General features: G+C 42.2%; 1 protein-coding gene across 1 annotated transcript; it reads right to left on the bottom strand.

Moving 5' to 3' along the window:
• Positions 1-347: 347 nt before the first annotated feature.
• On the bottom strand, positions 348-27,874 carry MTX1 (metaxin 1). The gene is made up of 8 exons (XM_063440403.1): positions 27,777-27,874; positions 18,682-18,751; positions 18,514-18,593; positions 14,167-14,259; positions 13,876-14,058; positions 12,047-12,123; positions 9,229-9,383; positions 348-696 (listed from the first exon to the last, which is right to left on the bottom strand). Exons 1-8 carry the CDS (start codon positions 27,855-27,857, stop codon positions 473-475), a joined length of 963 nt encoding a protein of 320 aa, XP_063296473.1. The 5' UTR covers positions 27,858-27,874; the 3' UTR covers positions 348-472.

The raw sequence follows: 27,874 nt of genomic DNA, 5'->3' as shown, positions 1-27,874 counted from the left end.
ATGTAAACCTTGTCGTTCCCAGAGATGCAGATTAACAATAGAGAGCCTCACAGAATAATACAGGGAAGCAGGTATTCTAAAACATCAGGGCAACAAACTTACATATTCCAAATGCAGCAGCCCAGGTCTACCTGCTCTCTCTTAAATCCCACACATGCCCCCCTCGTGCTCCTGAGCTGCAAGTAGCTCATTGTAACGTCTGCCTAACGTCCTGCTGCTGATGGCAGTATAGACCTTCACACTATAGATTAGAAACTCTCAGCAAAAGGGTCCATTACTCTCTTGGTATCAACGTAACTTTCCTCCAATCACTACTAACGTCATACCAGACAATGCAGAGACTTACATAAGAGAAATCATAAATTTTAATGTTTGAAGTCCAAAAATAAGCTGAGTCCGGTGATCTCCAGCCCCCTGTAGTTAAGGGTACGGAATGCAAAGTGTCTTGGGAACTAAAATGGTCCACTCTGTCTCACTCCTCATCTTCTTCATTGTCATCCACTGTGAGACGTCGTTCAAGGGCAGAGTCTGACGCCATATGCTGGATTGAGACAATCCCAGTTAGCACAGCGTATCCAACCATAGCCAGAAGAGCAACTGCCACCGAAAGGATCTGGTTACGCCGTTTGTGGGGTTCCTCGTCAGAATCTGGTGTCTCTGCAGTTGGTGTTTTTGGGGCCACACGAGGAATGCTGTCTGAAAGATTAAGGTGGACACGGAGCAGCATTAGGTGGGGTCTAATAACATGTTTCCTCTCGGAGTGCAGGGGTTACAGGTATTTAATATAAGATAATGCCACGTGGATATATTCTTATAGAGTTTTTTCACTTATCTTTAATCATGAAGAAATAAAAATCTAAATGACAAAATTGAGGCTAAAATCGCTGATTTGGAGAATATTATCCAACTCAGCTGTAGTCACAACTTAATTGTAATTTTGTCATTTGGACTAAAATTTGCTACAATTCAAAGTTTAGGGATTAAACCAAAATGTGTGGATTTATAATAAAACCAAACAGAATTTTAACATGTAAAGTTGTGTTGTCATATCCATGATGATGTGAGAAAAGGTGAACATGATGGATGCTAGTCTTTTTTTCAGCCGTAATAACTATGTAATATAACCCTTGTTACATAGAAACATAGAAACATAGAATGTGACGGCAGATAAGAACCATTCGGCCCATCTAGTCTGCCCAGTTTTCTAAATACTTTCATTAGTCCCTGGCCTTATCTTATAGTTAGGATAGCCTTATGCCTATCCCATGCATGCTTAAACTCCTTTACTGTGTTAACCTCTACCACTTCAGCTGGAAGGCTATTCCATGCATCCACTACCCTCTCAGTAAAGTAATACTTCCTGATATTATTTTTAAACCTTTGTCCCTCTAATTTAAGACTATGTCCTCTTGTTGTGGTAGTTTTTCTTCTTTTAAATATAGTCTCCTCCTTTACTGTGTTGATTCCCTTTATGTATTTAAATGTTTCTATCATATCCCCCCTGTCTCGTCTTTCCTCCAAGCTATATATGTTAAGATCCTTTAACCTTTCCTGGTAAGTTTTATCCTGCAATCCATGAACCAGTTTAGTAGCCCTTCTTTGAACTCTCTCTAAGGTATCAATATCCTTTTGAAGATAGGGTCTCCAGTACTGTGTACAGTACTCCAAGTGAGGTCTCACCAGTGTTCTGTACAATGGCATGAGCACTTCCCTCTTTCTACTGCTAATACCTCTCCCTATACAACCAAGCATTCTGCTAGCATTTCCTGCTGCTCTATTACATTGTCTGCCTACCTTTAAGTCATCAGAAATAATCACCCCTAAATCCCTTTCCTCAGATGTTGAGGTTAGGACTCTATCAAATATTTTGTACTCTACCCTTGGGTTTTTACGTCCAAGATGCATTATCTTGCACTTATCCACATTAAATGTCAGTTGCCACAACTCTGACCATTTTTCTAGTTTACCTAAATCATTTTCCATTTGGCTTATCCCTCCTGGAACATCAACCCTGTTACATATCTTAGTATCATCCGCAAAAAGACACACCTTACCATCAAGACCTTCTGCAATATCACTAATAAAAATATTAAAGAGAATGGGTCCAAGTACAGATCCCTGAGGTACCCCACTGGTGACAAGCCCAAGCTTCGAATATACTCCATTGACTACAACCCTCTGTTGCCTGTCACTCAGCCACTGCCTTACCCATTCAACAATATTGGAATCCAAACTCAAAGATTGTAGTTTATTGATAAGCCTTCTATGTGCAACAGTGTCAAAAGCCTTACTGAAATCTAGGTAAGCAATGTCTACTGCACCACCCTGATCTATAATTTTAGTTACCCAATCAAAAAAATCAATAAGATTAGTTTGGCATGATCTCCCTGAAGTAAACCCATGTTGTCTCTGGTCTTGAAATCCATGTGTTTTTAGATGTTCAACAATCCTATCCTTTAACATGGTTTCCATCACTTTCCCCACTACTGAAGTAAGGCTTACTGGCCTATAGTTGCCCGACTCCTCCCTATTACCTTTCTTGTGAATGGGCACAACATTCGCTAACTTCCAATCTTCTGGGACTACTCCTGTTATCAATGATTGGTTAAATAAATCTGTTAATGGTTTTGCTAGTACACCACTAAGCTCTTTTAATAGCTTTGGGTGTATTCCATCAGGTCCCATTGACTTATTTGTCTTTACTTTTGACAGTTGAAATAGAACCTCTTCCTCTGTAAACTCACGTGTAATAAATGACTCATTTATCCTTTTTCTTAACTGAGGTCCCTTTCCTTCATTTTCATCTGTAAATACCGAACAAAAATATTCATTGAGGCAGTCAGCTAGACCTTTATCCTCATCTACATACCTTCCTTCTTTTGTTTTTAATCTAACTAATCCTTGTTTTACTTTTCTTTTCTCATTTATGTATCTAAAAAAAGTTTTGTCCCCCTTTTTTACTGACTGTGCTATTTTCTCTTCTGTGTGGGATTTGGAAGCTCTTATAACTTGCTTAGCCTCTTTCTGCCTAATCTTATAGGTCATTCTGTCTTCCTCACTCTGGGTTTTTTTATAATTACTAAATGCTAACTTTTTGTTTTTTACTATTTTGGCCACATCTGCGGAGTACCACAGTGGTTTCTTGAATTTTTTGCTTTTACTGACAAGCCTAATGCAATTTTCTGTTGCCTTTAGTAGTGCAACTTTTAAATAATCCCATTTCTTTTGGACTCCATATAAATTGCTCCAGTCTGATAATGACTCCTTTACACATATTCTAATTTTAGAAAAGTCTGTTTTTCTAAAGTCTAAAACTTTTGTTTTTGTGTGGTGTGACTCAGTCACTGTTCTTATATTAAACCACACTGACTGATGATCACTGGATCCTAAACTTTCACCTACAGTAATATCTGATACCAAATCTCCATTTGTTAACACTAAATCTAGTATGGCCTCTTTACGAGTTGGCTCCTCAACGACTTGTTTTAGAGACAATCCCAGTAGGGAGTTTAGAATATGTGTGCTCCTGGCACAAGTAGCTATTTTTGTTTTCCAATTCACATCAGGAAGATTAAAGTCACCCATGATGATAACTTCCCCCTTCATTGTCATTTTAGCTATTTCTTCAACTAGTAGATTATCTAACTCTTCAATTTGTCCTGGGGGCCTATAAATCACACCTACACGAGTTACTGTGTGATTACCAAATTCTAACGTAACCCAAACGGACTCTATGTTCGCCTCACTAACCTTTATTAGGCTAGATTTTATGCTATCCTTTACATACAGGGCCACCCCACCCCCTTTCTTGCCTTCCCTGTCTTTTCTATATAAAGAGTACCCTGGTATTGCTATGTCCCAGTCATTTTTCTCATTATACCATGTCTCAGTAACAGCGACTAAATCTACATTATCAGTTGCCATTATTGCCACAAGTTCATGGATCTTATTCCCTAAACTTCGAGCATTTGTAGACATGACTCTAAGCTTATCATTTTTTAACACACTTGCTACAGGCACCTTCTGTCCTTGTTTTGGGGGACAATTGGATTGATGTTTTATCACCCTTTTGCCCCCCCCTCCTAGTTTAAAAACATCCTAGCAAAACCTCTGAACTGCTCACTGAGAACATTTGTTCCCTTTTGAGAAAGATGCAAACCATCTTTTTTGTACAGTTTATTTCCATTCCAAACAGAGCTACCATGAGCAATAAAGCCAAATCCTTGCTCCCGACACCATTCACCAAGCCACAAGTTAAAGTCCCTAATACGCATCCGCCTGTCGTTCTGAGTGTTATGCACAGGCAGAACTTCAGAGAATGACAGTGTGGAAGCAACCTGCCGTATATCATTGGCAAAAACACTAAAAACTTCCTTAACCTCTGAAACCTCATTGCAAGCCAAGTCATTTGTCCCTAAATGGACAAGTACATCCAATTCCCCTTCCTGCTTTGCTTGCTTAACAATATTACAGATACGTCTCCTGTCTCTGTGAGCAGTAGCTCCGGGAAGACACCTCACAAGACCACCATTGTCCATCTCCACACCTCTTATGATGGAATCCCCCAACAACAACTGCTTTCTATTAGGCCTCACCATAGTCTTCAAGCCTCTCTGCACAACACCACTAGCCTCAGTGCCTCTCTGCACAACACCACTAGCCTCAGTGCCTCTCTGCACAACACCACTAGCCTCAGTGCGTCTCTGCACAACACCACTAGCCTCAGTGCCTCTCTGCACAACACCACTAGCCTCAGTGCCTCTCTGCACAACACCACTAGCCTCAGTGCCTCTCTGCACAACACCACTAGCCTCAGTGCCTCTCTGCACAACACCACTAGCCTCAGTGCCTATCTCCAGGACACCACTACACTCTGAAAGTGCAGAAAATGAATTATGTAGAACAACAGACTGTGCAATATGCCTTTTATCCACAACTCCAAGTCTACCAGATCCTACAGTAATCCATCTGCCATTCCTAGTATGTCTCTGCGGCAATGGCTTTGCAGCAGTTCCAGCCTGAATTTGTTTACCAGATAATTTACAAATCTCAGACTTCAAAAATACAATCTCCTGCCGCAAGATAGAGAACTGCCTACAGATCAGACAACAACCAAACCTCCAAAAAGTGGAACGTGAAACAAATGCAAAGCAACTATTACACTGAACTAAGTCTGCCATTCCAATGAGGCGAATAATTTAAATCAAACAAATTTTACCTTTTTTTTTTATTTATCCTCCTGAATACCTCAGATTACCTCCAGTTTATCTCCAGAATATCTCCAACCACACACACACTTAAGAAGCAACACTCTCCAGAATATCTCCAACCACACACACTTAGAAGCAACACTCTCCAGAATATCTCCAACCACACACACTTAGAAGCAACACTCTCCAGAATATCTCCAACCACACACACACTTAAGAAGCAACACTTAGATGAAGCAACCAAGCTCTATTAGCCAAGCTAATGACAACTACCCTTATATACTCCTAAAATCACCTCCCACTAGGAATGTTTAACACCTGGGTAGGCTTATTAGCAAACAATAGCTAATTTAAATAGCAATCAATAGCAAGTAGCTACCTAATCCAATCAAATGCCTTATAATTACCAACAGGAAATCAAACCTTGTGCAGCCAGTAACCTTTTCCTACAGATGAATCTTACCTGTAACAGTAAAAAAGAACTCTTAGCACAACTCTTAGACAGTTGAAGCTTCTGTAAAACTCTCCAGAATATCTCCAACCACACACACACTTAAGAAGCAACACTTAGATGAAGCAACCAAGCTCTATTAGCCAAGCTAATGACAACTACCCTTATATACTCCTAAAATCACCTCCCACTAGGAATGTTTAACACCTGGGTAGGCTTATTAGCAAACAATAGCTAATTTAAATAGCAATCAATAGCAAGTAGCTACCTAATCCAATCAAATGCCTTATAATTACCAACAGGAAATCAAACCTTGTGCAGCCAGTAACCTTTTCCTACAGATGAATCTTACCTGTAACAGTAAAAAAGAACTCTTAGCACAACTCTTAGACAGTTGAAGCTTCTGTAAAACTCTCCAGAATATCTCCAACCACACACACACTTAAGAAGCAACACTTAGATGAAGCAACCAAGCTCTATTAGCCAAGCTAATGACAACTACCCTTATATACTCCTAAAATCACCTCCCACTAGGAATGTTTAACACCTGGGTAGGCTTATTAGCAAACAATAGCTAATTTAAATAGCAATCAATAGCAAGTAGCTACCTAATCCAATCAAATGCCTTATAATTACCAACAGGAAATCAAACCTTGTGCAGCCAGTAACCTTTTCCTACAGATGAATCTTACCTGTAACAGTAAAAAAGAACTCTTAGCACAACTCTTAGACAGTTGAAGCTTCTGTAAAACTCTCCAGAATATCTCCAACCACACACACACTTAAGAAGCAACACTTAGATGAAGCAACCAAGCTCTATTAGCCAAGCTAATGACAACTACCCTTATATACTCCTAAAATCACCTCCCACTAGGAATGTTTAACACCTGGGTAGGCTTATTAGCAAACAATAGCTAATTTAAATAGCAATCAATAGCAAGTAGCTACCTAATCCAATCAAATGCCTTATAATTACCAACAGGAAATCAAACCTTGTGCAGCCAGTAACCTTTTCCTACAGATGAATCTTACCTGTAACAGTAAAAAAGAACTCTTAGCACAACTCTTAGACAGTTGAAGCTTCTGTAAAACTCTCCAGAATATCTCCAACCACACACACACTTAAGAAGCAACACTTAGATGAAGCAACCAAGCTCTATTAGCCAAGCTAATGACAACTACCCTTATATACTCCTAAAATCACCTCCCACTAGGAATGTTTAACACCTGGGTAGGCTTATTAGCAAACAATAGCTAATTTAAATAGCAATCAATAGCAAGTAGCTACCTAATCCAATCAAATGCCTTATAATTACCAACAGGAAATCAAACCTTGTGCAGCCAGTAACCTTTTCCTACAGATGAATCTTACCTGTAACAGTAAAAAAGAACTCTTAGCACAACTCTTAGACAGTTGAAGCTTCTGTAAAACTCTCCAGAATATCTCCAACCACACACACACTTAGAAGCAACACTTAGATGAAGCAACCAAGCTCTATTAGAGTTGTTGTTAGAACCATAACCCTTTCACTGCGGATGATGACTCTATGCTGCAGCATTTCTGAAATGCGTTGTACGTCTGCTCCTCTGTAACTCATGACGAGGACGAAACAAACTATTCTTCCACATTATATTTAAAAAGGCGCCATCCAGCTGCGTGATGACGCTGTGGCACTTTCTCATTGAAGTGGTGCAGAGATACGGGAATTTATATCTCACACTGCACCAACTAAAGGGTTAGGAAAACCCTTGCTTGATAAAGAAGAATATGTTATTTCAAATGAGCTGTCACTCGTCTGCCTAGAATACAGGTGATCACGTTAGAAACAGATCTTCTACCTCACTGTCTACAAGGACAGCATTCTATGGAGGGGATTTACGTGTCCATATAATCTACAGGTGATTACTAAATTAATAGTGACCACCTGATCCAGACACCTTTTAAAGCTTCTAGCAATCCCCACCCCCCTAAATGGCATAATGCCATTTCGGAAGGAGGGAATATCCCTCTATCCAGTGTGGGGTTTCATACCACTGTCATGGGTAGGTGATTATAAAAATGGCAATCAAGTCTTAAGGGAATGGGGAACAGAGGTTCCAAACAAGATACTATTCCTTAAATACATGATACCACACAATACTTAATACCCTGTATATAAAAGAGGGGAGGATTCTATTTCAAATCAGGGGTCTAATTAGGAATGGCTATCATCAGCCTACTAGGTGCTCAATGCCCTAAAATTACTTTGTTACTTGTATGAGTACAAAAATGGGCTAAATGAACCCTCTTTTGAAAAAGGAGAGTCTTTAAGCACCCAGGAAGCGCACAATGGCAACCGTGATCACATAGGAACATCATATGCACAGATAACAAAATCGTGGGGTGTGGGGTAGCTGTCGACATATTATACCATGCCCCACAATTATCCCTACATAGCTCCCTATTGCCCTGAAATTATATAGATGAGCATGAGACCCCCTTATCTGAAAAAAATCTTATGCCTATAGTGGAGAATTGTTGGGGCAATTTTTTTATGTTTATTATTATTTGTCTTTGCTAGGTGAGTTTGGGCATCGATGTACAAACTCCAGTAAAAAATAACCCAATTCACAAGGCACTGGTATGCAAGTGAACAATAATTTGAAGTAATATTTTAACTCTTTGCTTCATGACGGTTAATTATGTGGATGGTGGACAGCACTTGCTAGCCAGCTGCCACATTAAAAAGTAAAAACAAATGTAAAAAAAACCTTGTGGGGTCAATAGAACCACATATTACTATTAGGAAGGCTTAACAACTTCCTCGCCTGCGACACATCTACTGGTACGGTGGGCACTCAGACTTTATTGAATAACCACATAAATATTAAAGGACCACTATGGTGCCGAACTATAGTGCCCTGAGGGTGCCCCCACCCTCAGGGTTCCCCTCCCGCCGTGCTGGATGGAGAGGAAGGGGTTAAACTTACCTCTTATTCCAGCGCCGGGCGGGGAGCTCACCTCCTCCTCTCCGGCTGAATGTGCATGCGCGGCAAGAGCCGCGCACGCATTCAGCCAGTCTCATAGGAAAGCATTTACAATGCTTTCCTATGAACGCTGGCGTCTTCTCACTGTGAAAATCACAGTGAGAAGCGTGGAAGCGCCTCTAGCGGCTGTCAATGAGACAGCCACTAGAGGCTGGATTAACCCATAGGTAAACATAGCAGTTTCTCTGAAACTGCTATGTTTATAGAAAAAAGGGTTAATCCTAGCGGGACCTGACACCCAGACGTCTTCATTAAGCTGAAATGGTCTGGGTGCCTAGAGTGGTCCTTTAAGATAAAAATCTACATTTTGTACTGTTTAAAATATACAGAGTATATGTATAGATTCTACAAATGAATGATCTGCTGAAAAAACCCAACATATAGTTTCTGAGAATAATTCACAGAAAGAGCACTAATATTATGTGTTTAAGTACAATGAGCATAAAAAGAGCAAAACCCTAAAAACCCCGGTGTGAAATGGCCAGGTAGCTAAGGTGTTGATGTGGATACATAATATCTGCCGAGTGGCAAAGGACTTACCTCCTTCCCGTTCAAAGTAAATGTCGAGTATGGAGTTGCAGTATTGACACAGGTTATTCAGTGTCTTCAGGTGTTGCTGTAACCTGTTGCTGGGTAGTTTAGTGTTCAGAATTAGCGCTAAATGGCTGAAAATGTGTGCATCAAGAGAGGCAGGCCTGCAAGGAGGAATGTCAGAAGAGAATGGTGAGACCAGGTGAGCATGCAATCTGTAGCACAGCAAGGGTTGCACTCCACGCAGCAGCAGCACTTGGTGGGTCAACAAACAGTGACACCAGTGCGGCCGCCCTAAAGAGTAACAAGCCGAGCTGCACTGCAAGCAAAGATGAAACACATTTTGCAACACGTTGTGGCTTAAATCGAGCAGTGAACTCTCGCATCAAGTCAGTTTGCTGTTCTTTCTCTCCTCTCCATCATATTCTCTGTATTGTTTCTCTTGGATCCTTAACCTCCCAATGACACCCCTTTCATACACCTGCACTTTTGTTTAATACAGACATGCTGATGTGATCCTTTGCACAAATTCCGATCTATGACTGTCCTATCAAATACAAATTGTTCACTCTGGTTTTCTTGGAAATTTGATTTAAAAAAAAAAAATAACAGATCTGAGACTTTAACTTTTAGAGAGCTCGGGCCTTCTTTTTTTAATCCCTCTTGCAAAAAAATTGAGAATATCTGAATAGGATGGATTTAGAAAACGTATTTTCTTTGTATTCTTTAAAATTGTCCCAAATGTGATATGTGGCTGAAGTAGACTTTCTAGCCTTAAAGAAACACTATAGTGTCAGGAACACAAACATGTATTCCTGACCCTATAGTGTTAAAACCACCATCTAGCCCCCATTGCCTCCCCCTCCCCCCCCCCCAAAAAAGAATATATATAGTAAAATCTTAATTTTATTCAAGTCTGCAGCTGCTGGCTCTGTCCCTGATCTGCCTGCTTGGCTGGCATAATTAGAAGTGATATTTTGAGCCAATCACAATTCTTTCACATAGAACTGGCTGAGACAAGCCAAACACAGCCCTGGGTAAGCAGCATCACCTCATAGAGATGCATTGAATCAATGCATCTCTATGAGGAAAGTTCAGTGTCTGAATGCAGAGGGTGGAAGCACTGAATAGCAGTGTGCAGCACTGCCCAACAAGCACCCCTAGCAGCCTGAGTGGCCAGTGAAGGTATCCCTAGGAATGTAAACACTGGATTTTCTCTGAAAAGACAGTGTTTACTCAAAAATGCCTGAAGGGGAATGATTCTACTCACCAGAACAAAAACAATAAGCTGTAGTTGTCCTGGTGGCTATAGTAGCTTCTCAAAGGCCATGCTGAAAGGTTCAGAGACTGAGGAGAAGGATGGATTGCTGGCCTTTGGAGAAGAAGGTCCCACACATTGGGAAGCATCCATGGTTCCTCTAAACCTCATTTTGAGCACGGCCAAAGTGGAATAATGGCAATCACCTTGATATTGGCTTTCCAAATCTTTCTCAGGATTCAATGTATTATAGGGATTTGGGGCAAACACATATCCCAGATTGCATTCTCGATTCAGGCCCTGCCTGAAGGTCTAGTTTGCTGGACAAAAATCTTGCAACGTGAGCATTCTTGGATGATGCTATGAAGTCTATTTGAGGCATTCCCTACTTCTTCATAATTTGAAGAAATATTTCCTTTTCAAGGCTCCACTCTCCGGGATTCAGATTCCATCTGCTCAAGAAATATGCCAAAGCATTCTCTTTCCCTGGAAGCTAAACTGCATTGAGGCCTTTGAGATGGTGTCCAAAACATCATAGGTTTCAATTCTTTGATGAGTTTCACACTCCTGTTCCCTCCTTGATGATTTACATATGAAGCTACTGTCCGACTCTCTGTTTTTATTAAATTATACTGTTCTATCATAAGTGGAGCGAAACTCATCAATGCTCTGAAAACAGCTCCAAGTAGATGCATTAACTGAGTTGGCCAAACTCTTTAGCCATTCGGTCTTTGCAGTGTGCTCCACATCCTCTTCTACTGGCATCTGTAGTGACATATATCCAGATGAAAACCTTGGCTCAGATTTTGATCTTCCAACCACCAGAACAAGTTCAGTTTGAGTTCCTTTGCAACACAAATTAGCTGGTTCCAAAAAAATCCTTTGAGCTAGTCTGACCTGTCAGTGAAACCATCTGACCAGGCCTATTGTCGAGGTGAGAGATCTCAGAAGGCTCATGGTTTAAGAGTGTCTGTAGCTTGTCTTTTAATCAGGCTTTTCTTTCTTCTGACAATTTTATAACTGCCATTTCTGTATGGATAATGGTAAAAAGGGTCTGCAGCTTTTCAAGTCCTCAAAAAATACATCTGAGGCAGATACCTTTCAGACGTTTCCGATTGAGGCTTGCAAAGAGTTTGACAAATACAGGGGGGGGGACTGCAGCCTTAGCCTACTACCAACACATTAAGATGTGTTGGGTCTATGGTCACTGATTTGATGTAATATATATATATATATATATATATATATATATATATTGATTTATTTAAAATATCTCCTTTCATCTTGAAGCTGAATGAGACAGTGAACTAGTGTTTTGCTTGTTTCTCCATGAAATTATCTGATTAAATAAGAGGAGACACCTACAAGCTTTTCCTGTAACAGAACACTCAAGAAATCACATGCAAATATTACCCCTGTGCTGCTGTCTGATGGACATGTGTGAGTTAAAATGCTTCTTACTATATCTGCTGCTAAAGTTAACAGAGGGTCACACAGTGACAGGATGGATCACTGAACCTCTGCACATGTGGAATCTCACAGGTAAATGCTCATTTTCCAGATACTTACGAGTCTCCAAAGAAGAATTTCTTTGTTCCTAGTCGCTGCGATAATAAACTCATGCATTCCTGTGCGTCTGCGTAGAGCTGAGAAGATAAAATGCATTATGTCACACGCACTCTGACAATAATGGGAGGCCTCTAAATTCCCAGGCTTTTGTTAAATGGCTGCCCAACTGCAAACAGTGTGAGCCACTTGATTACGCATCTCTGCACCTTGTGACACACTAAGGGGTTCATTTCCATTTTAAGCATGCCACTCCATTGCTAAACTTCACCCCCAGTGACCTTTGATCCCACTCAACAACTCATTCAACACACCTTGTGACCATCTGCACTGCTCCAGTTCCACACCCTGTGAGCCCCACATGCCCAGTTCCACACCCTGTGAGCCCCACATGTCCAGTTCCACACCCTGTGAGCCCCACATGCCCAGTTCCACACCCTGTGAGCACCACATGCCCAGTTCCACACCCTGTGAGCACCACATGCCCAGTTCCACACCCTGTGAGCACCACATGCCCAGTTCCACACCCTGTGAGCCCCACATGCCCAGTTCCACACCCTGTGAGCCCCACATGCCCAGTTCCACACCCGGTGAGCCCCACATGCCCAGTTTCACACCCTGTGAGCCCCACATGCCCAGTTTCACACCCTGTGAGCACCACATGCCCAGTTCCACACCCTGTGAGCACCACATGCCCAGTTCCACACCCTGTGAGCACCACATGCCCAGTTCCACACCCTGTGAGCACCACATGCCCAGTTCCACACCCTGTGAGCACCACATGCCCAGTTCCACACCCTGTGAACCCCACATGCCCAGTTCCACACCCTGTGAGCCCCACATGCCCAGTTCCACACCCTGTGAGCACCACATGCCCAGTTCCACACCCTGTGAGCACCACATGCCCAGTTCCACACCATGTGAGCCCCACATGCCCAGTTCCAAGCCACAAAACAAACATCTCAATTCATGTGACTCTTCCATTGCTCAGGTGTGAGCCCAGCAATGCCCCATCTCCAAACACTATGACCCATCATCACTCCTCTCACCTCAGACCCAATCCATCCCCAGACAACCTGTGACTCTGTCTCCCCATCACCCCTTGAACTCTACTCTGTACCCTAATACAGCCATAACACATGACCGATTTCATAGTTTCTATGTCCCACCTCCACAACCTGTGACCCTCCCTATATCCCATCTCTACAACCTGTGACCCTCCCTATATCCCATCTCTACAACATGTGACCCTCCCTATATCCTATCTCTACAACCAGTGACCCTCCCTATATCCCATCTCTACAACCTGTGACTCTCCCTATATCCCATCTCTACATTCTGTGACTCTCCCTATATCCCATCTCTACAACCTGTGACCCTCCCTATATCCCACCTCCACAACCTGTGACCCTCCCTATATCCCACCTCCACAACCTGTGACCCTCCCTATATCCCACCTCCACAACCTGTGACCCTCCCTATATCCCACCTCCACAACCTGTGACCCTCCCTATATCCCACCTCCACAACCTGTGACCCTCCTTGTATCCCACCTCCATAACATGTGACCCTCCCTATATCCCATCTCTACATTCTGTGACTCTCCCTATATCCCATTTCTACAACCTGTGACCCTCTCTATATCCCATCTCTACAACCTGTGACCCTCCCTATATCCCACCTCCACAACCTGTGATCTTCACGATTTTGCTGCTACACAACCTGTGACCATCCCTATTGCCCATGTCTGTAACCAATGACTATGCCAAATTGATCATGTCCACAACAAGTGACCCTCTACCTTAACTCATGTAACTCAATATGTATGTTACCTGTTTCTCTAAGGCATCATCCTCCTCTGCCCAGCTCTCTTCCCTGATCAGCTGCAGGCGTTCCAACGCTCTCTTGTGCATTTGGTTTGGAATAAAGAAATTCAGGGGGAAAGGGATTAATTCTGCATACCACTTGCGTGTGTGCTCCACATAATTCCTGGCATCCACCCAAAATGTGTGAATCTGCAGACAGGGACGGCAGCAAAACAATGAAACGTCACATCCATTCTACAGCAAGCAAAGAACACGGCTGATTGTTTTCTAACCTGTGCAGTAGCCACGGACACTCACCAGGGCTGGGAGCAGCTTCTCCTCCAGCAGAGATATAAATGCCAGCGTATCAGCTCCCTGTTTGGCTGACAGGTCGTAATCTGCATTGTATTTCTGCAAAGTATTAAATGAAAGTTATTTGGTTTATTTTTTAAAGCCAGCATTGAATGCAACAGACTGAAAGAAAAACAGCATAACTGCTAACTGGAAGTGGGGTATTCACTTAACAGAGAATTGGGGTGTATTAACAAGATAATTGTACATTTTAGGCCAATCAGAAATTTGGAAACCTGGACTAATAGCTGAGTAGCCACATGAGCTGAAAACCAAATAGCACATTTAGGCTGAAATAACGAATTAAAAAAATAAAAAAAAGTTATATATATATTATATACCGGTAATAATTTTTTTGGCTGAAGTTTACAAATCAGAGATTTATTTACTAAAGTGTTGTCAGGAATAACAAGTACATTTTTAGGTCAAAAGGGCTCAACTGAATTTAGCTGATAAGTTTTCCAAATTCATTTTGAATTACAAACAATTCAGATTTTAGTGCATTATCTCTATCTGGGATATTCACTGAATTGCTGGGAATTCAAAGTGAATTCAAATAGAATTATGAAATCTGGGCCAAAAATTGCTGAATAAGAATAATTCTCAAAGCCAGTTCAGTTGGGTTATTTTGGAATGTGAATTCCCGGCAACGCTCGATTTAGTGAATAATCCTCTGTGAGTAAGTGCATGTGGAACCTCCTATCTCCTCACTGAGTTTGAACTTAAAAATGGTCTAACTGTATGTACAGCAAAACAGTACTGTCAGTGTATATTTTTCCTCCAAAGCCTTGATCATCCTAACCAGACAAAACCACAGAAATGTTCCTATTTTCATATTATGTTGCAGTGCAGGAGAGACAGAGGTTCCGTGTTCTCTCCTTCAAACTCCTCAGTTTGACTTTCCATCTGGGTCAAGGAGCGAGAAACAGACAGCACAGGGAGTCTGGATTCAGAGTTAATGGGCCGTGGGACACAGACATAGTATATGCAATTCTCTAGCTATGTGGCTGCAAATGTATTAAATAATCAATTAATAAGTGACAGTGTCCTTGGGGTCCTTTAATGAGAGGGAGAGATTCAGAAAAACCAGACCCTTTCCTTAAAGTGTACGATGCCCAATTCTTCCTTTTTTGTGAACATGCTTGCTTCCAGAGTTGATATAATATTTTTTTGACACAAACCATTCATTGTATATAAATGAAAATGGGATCTTCTGTACAGTAGTATCTTGCATTTTGACGCTCGCTAGTACAGCGTATTTCAACTATATTCAGATGATATATATTTTTTTATCTAGAGCTATTGCATACTTAATATAAATATATTGTTTGATAGCATAAATGTAATGATTTACGGCTTTTATATGGACTTGCAAATGAAATAAAACTGTGATTGGCTTTACAGCGGTGGTCCGGATAGCCCACCATATTAGTGAAGTATGCCTGTAATCAAACAATATAAAGCGGACTACACTTCATTCTACATATTTCATATTCATTGTCAGAGAGATCATGTCTTCTTCCACCCTACAATCTCAACTGTCAGATCATTGGTGTATTTCTATATTCCAATCTCAACTGTCAGAGCGATCTTCTGTGTAATTCCAAAGATAGATCATTGGTGTCTTTCCATACTACAATATCGACTGTCAGATAGATCATTGGTGTCTTTCCATACTACAATATCGACTGTCAGATAGATTATCGGTGTCTTTCCATACTACAATATCAACTGTCAGATAGATCATTGGTGTCTTTCCATACTATAATATCGACTGTCAGATAGATCATCGGTGTCTTTCCATACTACAATATCGACTGTCAGATAGATCCTCTGTGTCTTTCCATACTACAATATCAACTGTCAGATAGATCATTGGTGTCTTTCCATACTACAATATCGACTGTCAGATAGATCCTCTGTGTCTTTCCATACTACAATATCAACTGTCAGATAGATCATTGGTGTCTTTCCATACTACAATATCGACTGTCAGATAGATCATTGGTGTCTTTCCATACTATAATATCGACTGTCAGATAGATCATCGGTGTCTTTCCATGCTACAATATCAACTGTCAGATAGATCATTGGTGTCTTTCCATGCTACAATATTGACTGTCAGATAGATCCTCTGTGTCTTTCCATACTACAATATCGACTATCAGATAGATCAATGGTGTCTTTCCATACTATAATATCGACTGTCAGATAGATCATTGGTGTCTTTCCATACTACAATATTGACTGTCAGATAGATCCTCTGTGTCTTTCCATACTACAATATCAACTGTCAGATAGATCATTGGTGTCTTTCCATACTATAATATCGACTATCAGATAGATCAATGGTGTCTTTCCATACTATAATATCGACTGTCAGATAGATCCTCTGTGTCTTTCCATACTACAATATCGACTGTCAGATAGATCAATGGTGTCTTTCCATACTATAATATCGACTGTCAGATAGATCATCGGTGTCTTTCCATACTACAATATCAACTGTCAGATAGATCATTGGTGTCTTTCCATGCTACAATATTGACTGTCAGATAGATCCTCTGTGTCTTTCCATACTACAATATCGACTGTCAAATAGATCAATGGTGTCTTTCCATACTACAATATCGACTGTCAGATAGATCATTGGTGTCTTTCCATACTACAATATCGACTGTCAGATAGATCATTGGTGTCTTTCCATACTATAATATCGACTATCAGATAGATCAATGGTGTCTTTCCATACTATAATATCGACTGTCAGATAGATCCTCTGTGTCTTTCCATACTACAATATCGACTGTCAGATAGATCAATGGTGTCTTTCCATACTATAATATCGACTGTCAGATAGATCATCGGTGTCTTTCCATACTACAATATCAACTGTCAGATAGATCATTGGTGTCTTTCCATGCTACAATATTGACTGTCAGATAGATCCTCTGTGTCTTTCCATACTACAATATCGACTGTCAGATAGATCATTGGTGTCTTTCCATACTATAATATCGACTGTCAGATAGATCATCGGTGTCTTTCCATGCTACAATATCAACTGTCAGATAGATCATTGGTGTCTTTCCATACTATAATATCGACTGTCAGATAGATCATTGGTGTCTTTCCATACTATAATATCGACTGTCAGATAGATCCTCTGTGTCTTTCCATACTACAATATCGACTGTCAGATAGATCAATGGTGTCTTTCCATACTATAATATCGACTGTCAGATAGATCATCGGTGTCTTTCCATACTACAATATCAACTGTCAGATAGATCATTGGTGTCTTTCCATGCTACAATATTGACTGTCAGATAGATCCTCTGTGTCTTTCCATACTACAATATCGACTGTCAGATAGATCATTGGTGTCTTTCCATACTATAATATCGACTGTCAGATAGATCATTGGTGTCTTTCCATACTATAATATCGACTGTCAGATAGATCAATGGTGTCTTTCCATACTATAATATCGACTGTCAGATAGATCATTGGTGTCTTTCCATACTATAATATTGACTGTCAGATAGATCCTCTGTGTCTTTCCATACTACAATATCGACTGTCAGATAGATCAATGGTGTCTTTCCATACTATAATATCGACTGTCAGATAGATCATTGGTGTCTTTCCATACTATAATATCGACTGTCAGATAGATCAATGGTGTCTTTCCATACTATAATATCGACTGTCAGATAGATCATTGGTGTCTTTCCATACTATAATATTGACTGTCAGATAGATCCTCTGTGTCTTTCCATACTACAATATCGACTGTCAGATAGATCAATGGTGTCTTTCCATACTATAATATCGACTGTCAGATAGATCATTGGTGTCTTTCCATACTATAATATTGACTGTCAGAGAACTGTTCTATCTCAAAATACACTGTCTAGCAGGTCACCTGCCTCCTTGAACCCCCACTGTCAGAGTTATCACCTGTCTCTCTCTCTCTCTCTCCTGTTTTCTGAATGTGAGATTACTCATCTCCTTCCTCCACTATTTTGTGTAAGAGGCATCAGTCTCTCGTTCCCTTTACCCCCTCTATCAAATAAATTAACCTTTCTTCCTATACCCGTAACCAGGATTTTAAGAGCGCATTTATAATAGCCAAACGTTCTCTTCTAGGTACTGTAATGTGAGCGCCTTTTCAATATACTTCCCGTGGAAGGCAATACTGTTTAGAAATGCCACGTGATATAAGAAATACACTTGCCTCCTGAGATGGGTAATACTATTTAAAGACCTCACCTGTTTCCAAATGCTGAAAATTATATATGAAGAGCTCACCTGTTTCCTTAAATAGTTAATAATTTTAGTGTTCTGAAAGATGACTCCTTCATCCTGCGTCTTTAGAGCAGGCATCTGACCTGCAAGAAGAGTGCTATTAGAAGGGTACTATCATGAGGACTCAATGTTTCCAGGACAAGGTAAGGAGTGTTGGTTGGATGAGTTTACCTGAGGGGCTTTTCCATGGGTTGGAGATCTTGTGAACCTTCAGAGGAGCTCCTGAGAACTTGGCATATGTCTGGAAAATAAAAAAACACAAATGGAGAGCTGTAGAAGACTGTGTCCCCTTCTGACCTCCATCAGATTAGACCCTCTGTGCAGGACGCTGCAGGCCCAGTTTGCAGCCTTAGCTAACCACGTGTGGCTGTGGGTTTCATGCTGTGGTCAGTGATGTCACTTCTGAAGCATCTTATTAGCAACTAAGCAGAATAAGAGGTGAGCTCGCTGCCAACTCAGCAGCCGCATCATTAGCAAACACAGTTCTGGATGGGGTTTCCTGCTGCATGAGAATTGGAAGGAGCTCCTGCGGATTGTGTGGTCTGGAAAATGTCTTCTCTAATCTATCTGCGAGTTTACGTTGTGCATACACAGAGCAACTCTTCCTTTTAACGCGTTAATGTATGTACTTATGCATAGCTCCTGATTCCAGACAGAATATGGTGTGAATTACTAAACCTGTGAATCACTTCAGAATTTTCTGCCCTGGGGATTCGCAACGTCAGAAACATTTGGTGCAAGGGATATGAAACATAACAGATTGAAATGTCATGTATATTATTCTGCCTGACACAGAAAGATTCATGCTCAATGATGTTCTCTGGTGACAAGTCAATAAAACACTTTTGATCCATATCAAAAGATACCAGACACCCCTCAAACAGTCTAGTGGGGGGATCAGATTTCACTAAGTGTTTTTCTGCTCAAATGCTCAGTGAAGGTCTACGTGGCAATTTAAATATAAAATCTGATCAAAGAGACGTCTGTACCACCGTGCAGCCAGACTGGTACATGGAGTGCCACCACTGGCAGACCGAGCTAGTGTGTGTGTGCTACCAATATGTTCATATAAACAATCCCACTCGAGGATTCTGATCATAAATCTTTTACAAACCAGGTAATATTGTTGCCAGAATACAGGTGCTGTCGGCCTACTTTGAGGAATTTATACCTATTCAGAGCAGGCACAGATTCACACACGCTGTGCCAGCGCGCACAAACATTCAGCCAAGGGTCGACAGCCAATGAACCAGAGTTCTCACACACACAGTGCCAGAGCTTACATACGTTCCAATACCAGGGAATAAACACAGTCTATTTACAGTCAGACCTCGCACACCATGCCACGGATGGCCTCACTCGATGCAGATCTATCTTCAGTAACCAGGGTTCATGCACACAATGCCAAAACGTAAGTTGAATGAAGCAGGGCTCACTCACAACCTTACTGCCATTTCCTCCAAAAGGCAAAAGTCCACACGCAGAGTGCCAGGGTTTACCTCCAATAAGCTAGTGATTACACTGCTAGTGAACCAGGTTTGTAACAACATATCATGTTTTAACAGAAGCATGTTAGGGATCACAATCACCCACCACGCCAAGTGTCCCCTCCACTGAACCAGGGCTTACATTCCAGAAAAAATGGCAGCTAGCTTTAACACTAGCACAACAAGAACCTAGCTTGCTACAAACCATATCCACTGTGCCAGATGTCGCTTGCAGCATTCCAGAGTGCATGAGTGCACCGATATTCTGTGAACTTTCAGGCCGATTGCCGATATTCTGTACATTTACCATTTTGGAAAATAAAAACTATTTCTAAAGGTAAATGCACAAAATATACATGCCACGTGTAGTGGATGCAGTGTGTTTAGACAGGGGAGCTGTGTGTGTTTGTGTAGTGTGTGTGTGTGTTGTGGATGCAGTGTGTGTTTGTGTAGTGTGTGTGTTGTGGATGCAGTGTGTGTTTGTGTAGTGTATGCAGTGTGTATTTGTCTAGTGTATGCAGTGTGTATTTGTCTAGTGTGTGTAGTGGATGCAGTGTGTATTAGTCTAGTGTGTGTAGTGGATGCAGTGTGTATTAGTGTAGTGTGTATATAATGAAAGCAGAGTGTGTAGTGTGTGGGTAGTGTGCATAAAGTGAATGCTGTATATACTAAATGCAAAGTGTGTGTGTGTTTGTGTATAAGAAATGCAGAGTGTGCATATAATGCAGTGTGTTTGTATAGTGTGCATTATATATACACACACTATACAAACACACTGAATTATATACACACACTATACAAACACACTGAATTATATACACACTATACAAACACACTGCATTATATACACACAGCATTATATACACACACTGAATTATACACACAGTGTGTTTGTGTAGTGTATGTGTATAGAATGGAGTGTGTGAGGGGGCATTTTTTATTAAAAAAAATATTTTTATATTAAATATTATTATTTTTTTATATTTAATTTTTTTTTATATTTAATTATTATTTTTTATATTTAATTATTATTATTATTATTTTTTGTTGTCCCCCCTCCCTGTTTTATACTTGGCCAGGGAGGGGGGGTGTAGCAGTCCATGGTGGTCCAGTGGCATTGGCTGGGCTGTGGGGGGGGGGGTGGGGGGACGGGCAGCAATCGTTTACTCACCTCCCAGCAGCTCCTCCAGCTCCCCAGTGTAAGTCTCGCGGCTAGCGTGCCGCGCGGAGCGTTGCCATGGTAACCCATGGCAACGCTCTGACAGCCGCGGGTCTCGCGAGAGTTACACTGGGGAGCTGGAGAAGCTGCTGGGAGGTGAGTAAACGCTTGCTGCCCGCCCCCCTCAGGACCGCCGGGCTTGTAATGAGCCTGGCGGTCCTAGGAGGTATTATTGGCAATATCGGTATCTCTATTGGCCGATACCGATATTGCCGAAAATACCGAATATCGGCCGATTATATCGGTAAAACCGATAATCGGTCAATCCCTAATGCTTTTAGTGTCCTATACCAAGCATGACTCTCCCATGCATCTTTAAACTCCTGTACAGTATAGTTTACCACCTCTACTGCAAGGTAATTCCATGTAACTACCCCTTTTAATGAGTAGAGTTCAATTCATATCCCAGGTATGACCAAAGCTAGTATTTTAAAGATAAATTCATGTCTCTGAAGCATTGTTCCCCAACCCAGTGCTCATGGACCACTAACAGTCCAGGATTTATGTATTTCCCTGTTTTATTCCAATGGTGGTACTGATAAAAACCTGGACTGTTGGTGGTCCATGAGGGCTGGGTTGGAGAACACTGCTCTAAAGCACTTCCGCATAAAGGGACATTATAGTCACCAAAACAACTTTAGCTTAACAATGCAGTTTTGGTGTATAGATCTTGCCCCATGTCTCACTGCTCAATTCTCTGCCATTTAGGAGATGATCACTTTTGTTTATGCAGCCCTAGTTACACCTCACAGCATGTAACATGCACAGCCTTCCTAAACACTTCCTGTAAAGTGAGATATAATGTTTACACTTTATTGCAAATTCTGTTTAATTTATAATGTATTATCCCCTGCACTGTTAATAACTTGCTAGACCATGCAGGAGCCTCCTGTGTGTGATTAAAGTTCAATTACAGACCAGTAGCTAAAAACACTTGTAAAATAAGTTAACATCTGATTCAAAATGAAACTTTTTTTTAAATGCAGGCTCTGCCGGTCACAGCCATGTAATGTGTGGCTAGGGCTGCCTAATCAGAAACAAAATATCGTTTAAAAAAGCAGTGTGGGGTATACATTGCTGTTTTGGGATGTAATGTTTCATTTACTACTCTATCCTTTATAGAAATCTCAGGAAAATTATAATTTAAGAGATTATATAGGATCCCTCCCTCCTCATGTAATAACATCGTGGAGGCATGACGGTCCAATCCAATGCTGCTCATAGATAAGTAATGGGGACACAGACACATCTGCCATTAAAAACAACTGCGTGCAATGATTCTCTATGACAGACAGTGACGGCACATGAGTGCGTGACATGACGGGGAATACCTAGGGTATGAGAACCAGAAAGTAACAGTCCTGGTTCTTCTACCCAGAGAGCTTGGATGCGTGGATCAATTAGATAGAAACATAGAAACATAGAATGTGACGGCAGATAAGAACCATTCGGCCCATCTAGTCTGCCCAGTTTTCTAAATACTTTCAGATCCGGACATACGGTTTTTAGATGAAGTTGTTGTGTTCCTTTAACCCCTTAAGGACCAAACTTCTGGAATAAAAGGGAATCATGACATGTCACACATGTCATGTGTCCTTAAGGGGTTAAAGAAGCACTCTAATCAACTAAAGATCTGTACAATGGTTATGTTACCTAGAGTCTATGAGTTTTTATCACAGAATCCCATGTATTCTCTAACCCTACTTTTGCCGATACAGTAAATCCCCCTGACTGTAAAACAACTACCACTTCTGCTGGATGGCAAATCCATTTATCCACCACTCTTTCCGTACAGTGTAGCTCTATTCCACGCATGTTTATAATGTTTATGTGATTATTGTCCACTACTTATATTGAAAGAGGATTCCCTTCATCCACCAATATGACAATGTATTATAGCTCTATGCAGATTCAATGCATGTTTATATACATTTTTTTTTATTAATATAAGATGATGTGTGTTTATATGATTACATGGCAGATGTTCTCTCGTTACCTTTTCCATAATTAGCCCGGCATGATACACAGTCTTATTGAGGATGCATACCCCATGTTACATGATGTGAACGGTCTCTGCATACAATTTCAGATTAGATTTTAAGTAACAGATTCTGTTTTGGTTATTTTCATATAGCACAGGGTTGAGGTTTTGTTTCTGGTAGGGGTGTGTGCTTTAACTTTTCTCTTTTACAGATCGGTTTCAATGATCCGTGCATTCTGTGTATTGTGTTGGCTCTTCTATTTACTATTCACTCTACTCAAGTCTATGCTCAGCACGCACTATATCGCTCATTCACATCAGTACTCATATTCATTCATAACACATTTCAATGCCTGCCAGTTACATATCTACACACATATTACTTGTCATTCACACTACATGTCATTCATACATTGACAAGGTCTCTAGCAAGCCTTCTCTCTCACTACATGCCTGTTCTCGCACTCCTGTACACATTGGAATACTATCAGGACTCAATCTATCTGACTTCTAAAGTCAGACTAGAATTCCAAAGAGAGATCCGGACATACGGTTTTTAGAACAAACAGCTTCAGAGCAACAGAGACACAGGATAAAGTTTCGACTCCATCATGTTGTCTTTTTCAATTCACTTGATAAGGACCCCATGATGGAGACAAAATATTGTTCAGTGAGTCGGTTCCATTGAAGCTGATTGTACTGAGATTTGGAATCCGGATTTCCTTTTGGAATTATTGACAATTTGGGAGTGTGTAGCTCCCTCCCGTGGATCACCAAGCATGGCGTAATATTTATGTGCGCAGTTCCCTTATGGTTTAGTGACTCCTACATTCAAATTATTACATGTATATGTTCCACATACTGAGCACTCGTTGTACCTTCATGTTTATCCTCATTTGCAGTCACATCAATGCTCTAAATGCTACTGGACCCTCGATTGTCTACAAATACCCAACCTCCTACTTACATTTATTCTCCCATTACTGGACATTCACAAGTTTACACGCACGCTAACAGACATTCACACTGTCAGCAAAAAGAAAAATGGAGCTGCCCATATTAGTAAAAAGTTTATTATTGACAGTACGAAACTTAAATAAAACAGATGTCAAAAAATACAGTCGGTGGTCAATACGTGGAAACTGTCCCAACAGGCCACATTTTTCTGCTTTAAACTCCTTCCTTTGCCATGGGAAGCAGCTCACCTGTGATATAACACTGGAGATCTAGTGTGCAGCTCCATTTCTGTCTTTCCTGATACAGATAAATGTTTTGGGGGCAGAGTACTGCTAGCTATAATCCAATTCAACATACGCAAATGTAATTACTATTATTATGGTTAGGGTATTTTACTATTTATTTAAGATAACACTCAACTATCTGCCACCAGCATGTTTACACTCTCTCTAGCCACCACTCGCATGCACGACATCTCACTCACGTCTGCACTCACACTCTCTGTCACTTATATCTCACTCACACTCTGTCAGCCATGAATGACATCTCACTCACATGTCTGCACTCACACTCCCTGTCAGTCATTCCATTTCACTCACACACTCTGTCAGTCATGACATCTCACTCACATGTCTGCACTCACACTCCCTGTCAGTCATGACATCTCACTCACATGTCTGCACTCACACTCCCTGTCAGCCATGACATCTCACTCACATGTCTGCACTCACACTCCCTGTCAGCCATGACATCTCACTCACATGTCTGCACTCACACTCCCTGTCAGTCATTCCATTTCACTCACACTCCCTGTCAGTCATGACATCTCACTCACATGTCTGCACTCACACTCCCTGTCAGTCATGACATCTCACTCACATGTCTGCACTCACACTCCCTGTCAGCCATGACATCTCACTCACATGTCTGCACTCACACTCCCTGTCAGCCATGACATCTCACTCACATGTCTGCACTCACACTCCCTGTCAGCCATGACATCTCACTCACATGTCTGCACTCGCACTCCCTGTCAGCCATGACATCTCACTCACGTCTGCACTCACACTCTCTGTCACTTATATCTCACTCACACTCTGTCAGCCATGAATGACATCTCACTCACATGTCTGCACTCACACTCCCTGTCAGTCATTCCATTTCACTCACACACTCTGTCAGTCATGACATCTCACTCACATGTCTGCACTCACACTCCCTGTCAGTCATGACATCTCACTCACATGTCTGCACTCACACTCCCTGTCAGTCATGACATCTCACTCACATGTCTGCACTCACACTCCCTGTCAGTCATGACATCTCACTCACATGTCTGCACTCACACTCCCTGTCAGCCATGACATCTCACTCACATGTCTGCACTCGCACTCCCTGTCAGCCATGACATCTCACTCACGTCTGCACTCACACTCTCTGTCACTTATATCTCACTCACACTCTGTCAGCCATGAATGACATCTCACTCACATGTCTGCACTCACACTCCCTGTCAGTCATTCCATTTCACTCACACACACACTCTGTCAGTCATGACATCTCACTCACATGTCTGCACTCACACTCCCTGTCAGTCATGACATCTCACTCACATGTCTGCACTCACACTCCCTGTCAGTCATGACATCTCACTCACATGTCTGCACTCGCACTCCCTGTCAGCCATGACATCTCACTCACATGTCTGCACTCACACTCCCTGTCAGCCATGACATCTCACTCACATGTCTGCACTCGCACTCCCTGTCAGCCATGACATCTCACTCACATGTCTGCACTCGCACTCCCTGTCAGCCATGACATCTCACTCACATGTCTGCACTCACACTCCCTGTCAGCCATGACATCTTACTCACATGTCTGCACTCACACTCCCTGTCAGTCATGACATCTCACTCACATGTCTGCACTCACACTCCCTGTCAGTCATGACATCTCACTCACATGTCTGCACTCACACTCCCTGTCAGCCATGACATCTTACTCACATGTCTGCACTCACACTCCCTGTCAGTCATGACATCTCACTCACATGTCTGCACTCGCACTCCCTGTCAGTCATGACATCTCACTCACATGTCTGCACTCACACTCCCTGTCAGTCATGACATCTCACTCACATGTCTGCACTCGCACTCCCTGTCAGCCATGACATCTCACTCACATGTCTGCACTCACACTCCCTGTCAGCCATGACATCTCACTCACATGTCTGCACTCGCACTCCCTGTCAGCCATGACATCTCACTCACATGTCTGCACTCGCACTCCCTGTCAGCCATGACATCTCACTCACATGTCTGCACTCACACTCCCTGTCAGCCATGACATCTTACTCACATGTCTGCACTCACACTCCCTGTCAGTCATGACATCTCACTCACATGTCTGCACTCACACTCCCTGTCAGTCATGACATCTCACTCACATGTCTGCACTCACACTCCCTGTCAGCCATGACATCTTACTCACATGTCTGCACTCACACTCCCTGTCAGTCATGACATCTCACTCACATGTCTGCACTCACACTCCCTGTCAGTCATGACATCTCACTCACATGTCTGCACTCACACTCCCTGTCAGCCATGACATCTTACTCACATGTCTGCACTCACACTCCCTGTCAGTCATGACATCTCACTCACGTGTCTGCACTCACACTCCCTGTCAGTCATTCCATTTCACTCACACTCTCTGTCAGTCATGACATCTCACTCACATGTCTGCACTCACACTCCCTGTCAGTCATGACATCTCACTCACATGTCTGCACTCACACTCCCTGTCAGCCATGACATCTTACTCACATGTCTGCACTCACACTCCCTGTCAGTCATGACATCTCACTCACGTGTCTGCACTCACACTCCCTGTCAGTCATTCCATTTCACTCACACTCTCTGTCAGTCATGACATCTCACTCACATGTCTGCACTCACACTCCCTGTTTCTCATGACATCTCACTCACATGTCTGCACTCACACTCCCTGTCTCACACTCACTCCCTGTCCTCATGCTGTCTCACTCTCACTCACACTCCCTGTCCTCATGCTGTCTCACTCACACTCCCTGTCCTCATGCTGTCTCACTCACACTCCCTGTCCTCATGCTGTCTCACTCACACTCCCTGTCCTCATGCTGTCTCACTCACACTCCCTGTCCTCATGCTGTCTCTCTCACACTCCCTGTCCTCATGCTGTCTCACTCACACTCCCTGTCCTCATGCTGTCTCACTCACACTCCCTGTCCTCATGCTGTCTCTCTCACACTCCCTGTCCTCATGCTGTCTCACACTCCCTGTCCTCATGCTGTCTCACACTCCCTGTCCTCATGCTGTCTCACTCACACTCCCTGTCCTCGTGCTGTCTCACACTCCCTGTCCTCGTGCTGTCTCACACTCCCTGTCCTCGTGCTGTCTCACACTCCCTGTCCTCGTGCTGTCTCACACTCCCTGTCCTCATGCTGTCTCACACTCACACTGACAGTGGGGTGTCATTGAGATCAATACGTCCTTCTAGCTGGGGTTACAGCTAGACATCAGATTTGGGCCCCTATGTTTCCCCTGGCCCAGAGCCCATTATCCCCGGGGTCTCCTACCAGCACGGTCAGACAATCCACGTCCACTGTGGGAAGTCCCCCGTCTCCCTTCCAGCAGTACAGCTCCATGGGCGCCGCCATGTTTCCCTGATGGTGAC

The sequence above is a fragment of the Pelobates fuscus genome, chromosome 13, assembly GCF_036172605.1.
Source record: "Pelobates fuscus isolate aPelFus1 chromosome 13, aPelFus1.pri, whole genome shotgun sequence".
Classification (NCBI taxonomy): domain Eukaryota; kingdom Metazoa; phylum Chordata; class Amphibia; order Anura; family Pelobatidae; genus Pelobates; species Pelobates fuscus.
The sequence above is the reverse complement of the archived record's forward strand: the minus strand, read 5'-3'. Positions and strand labels throughout refer to the sequence as shown.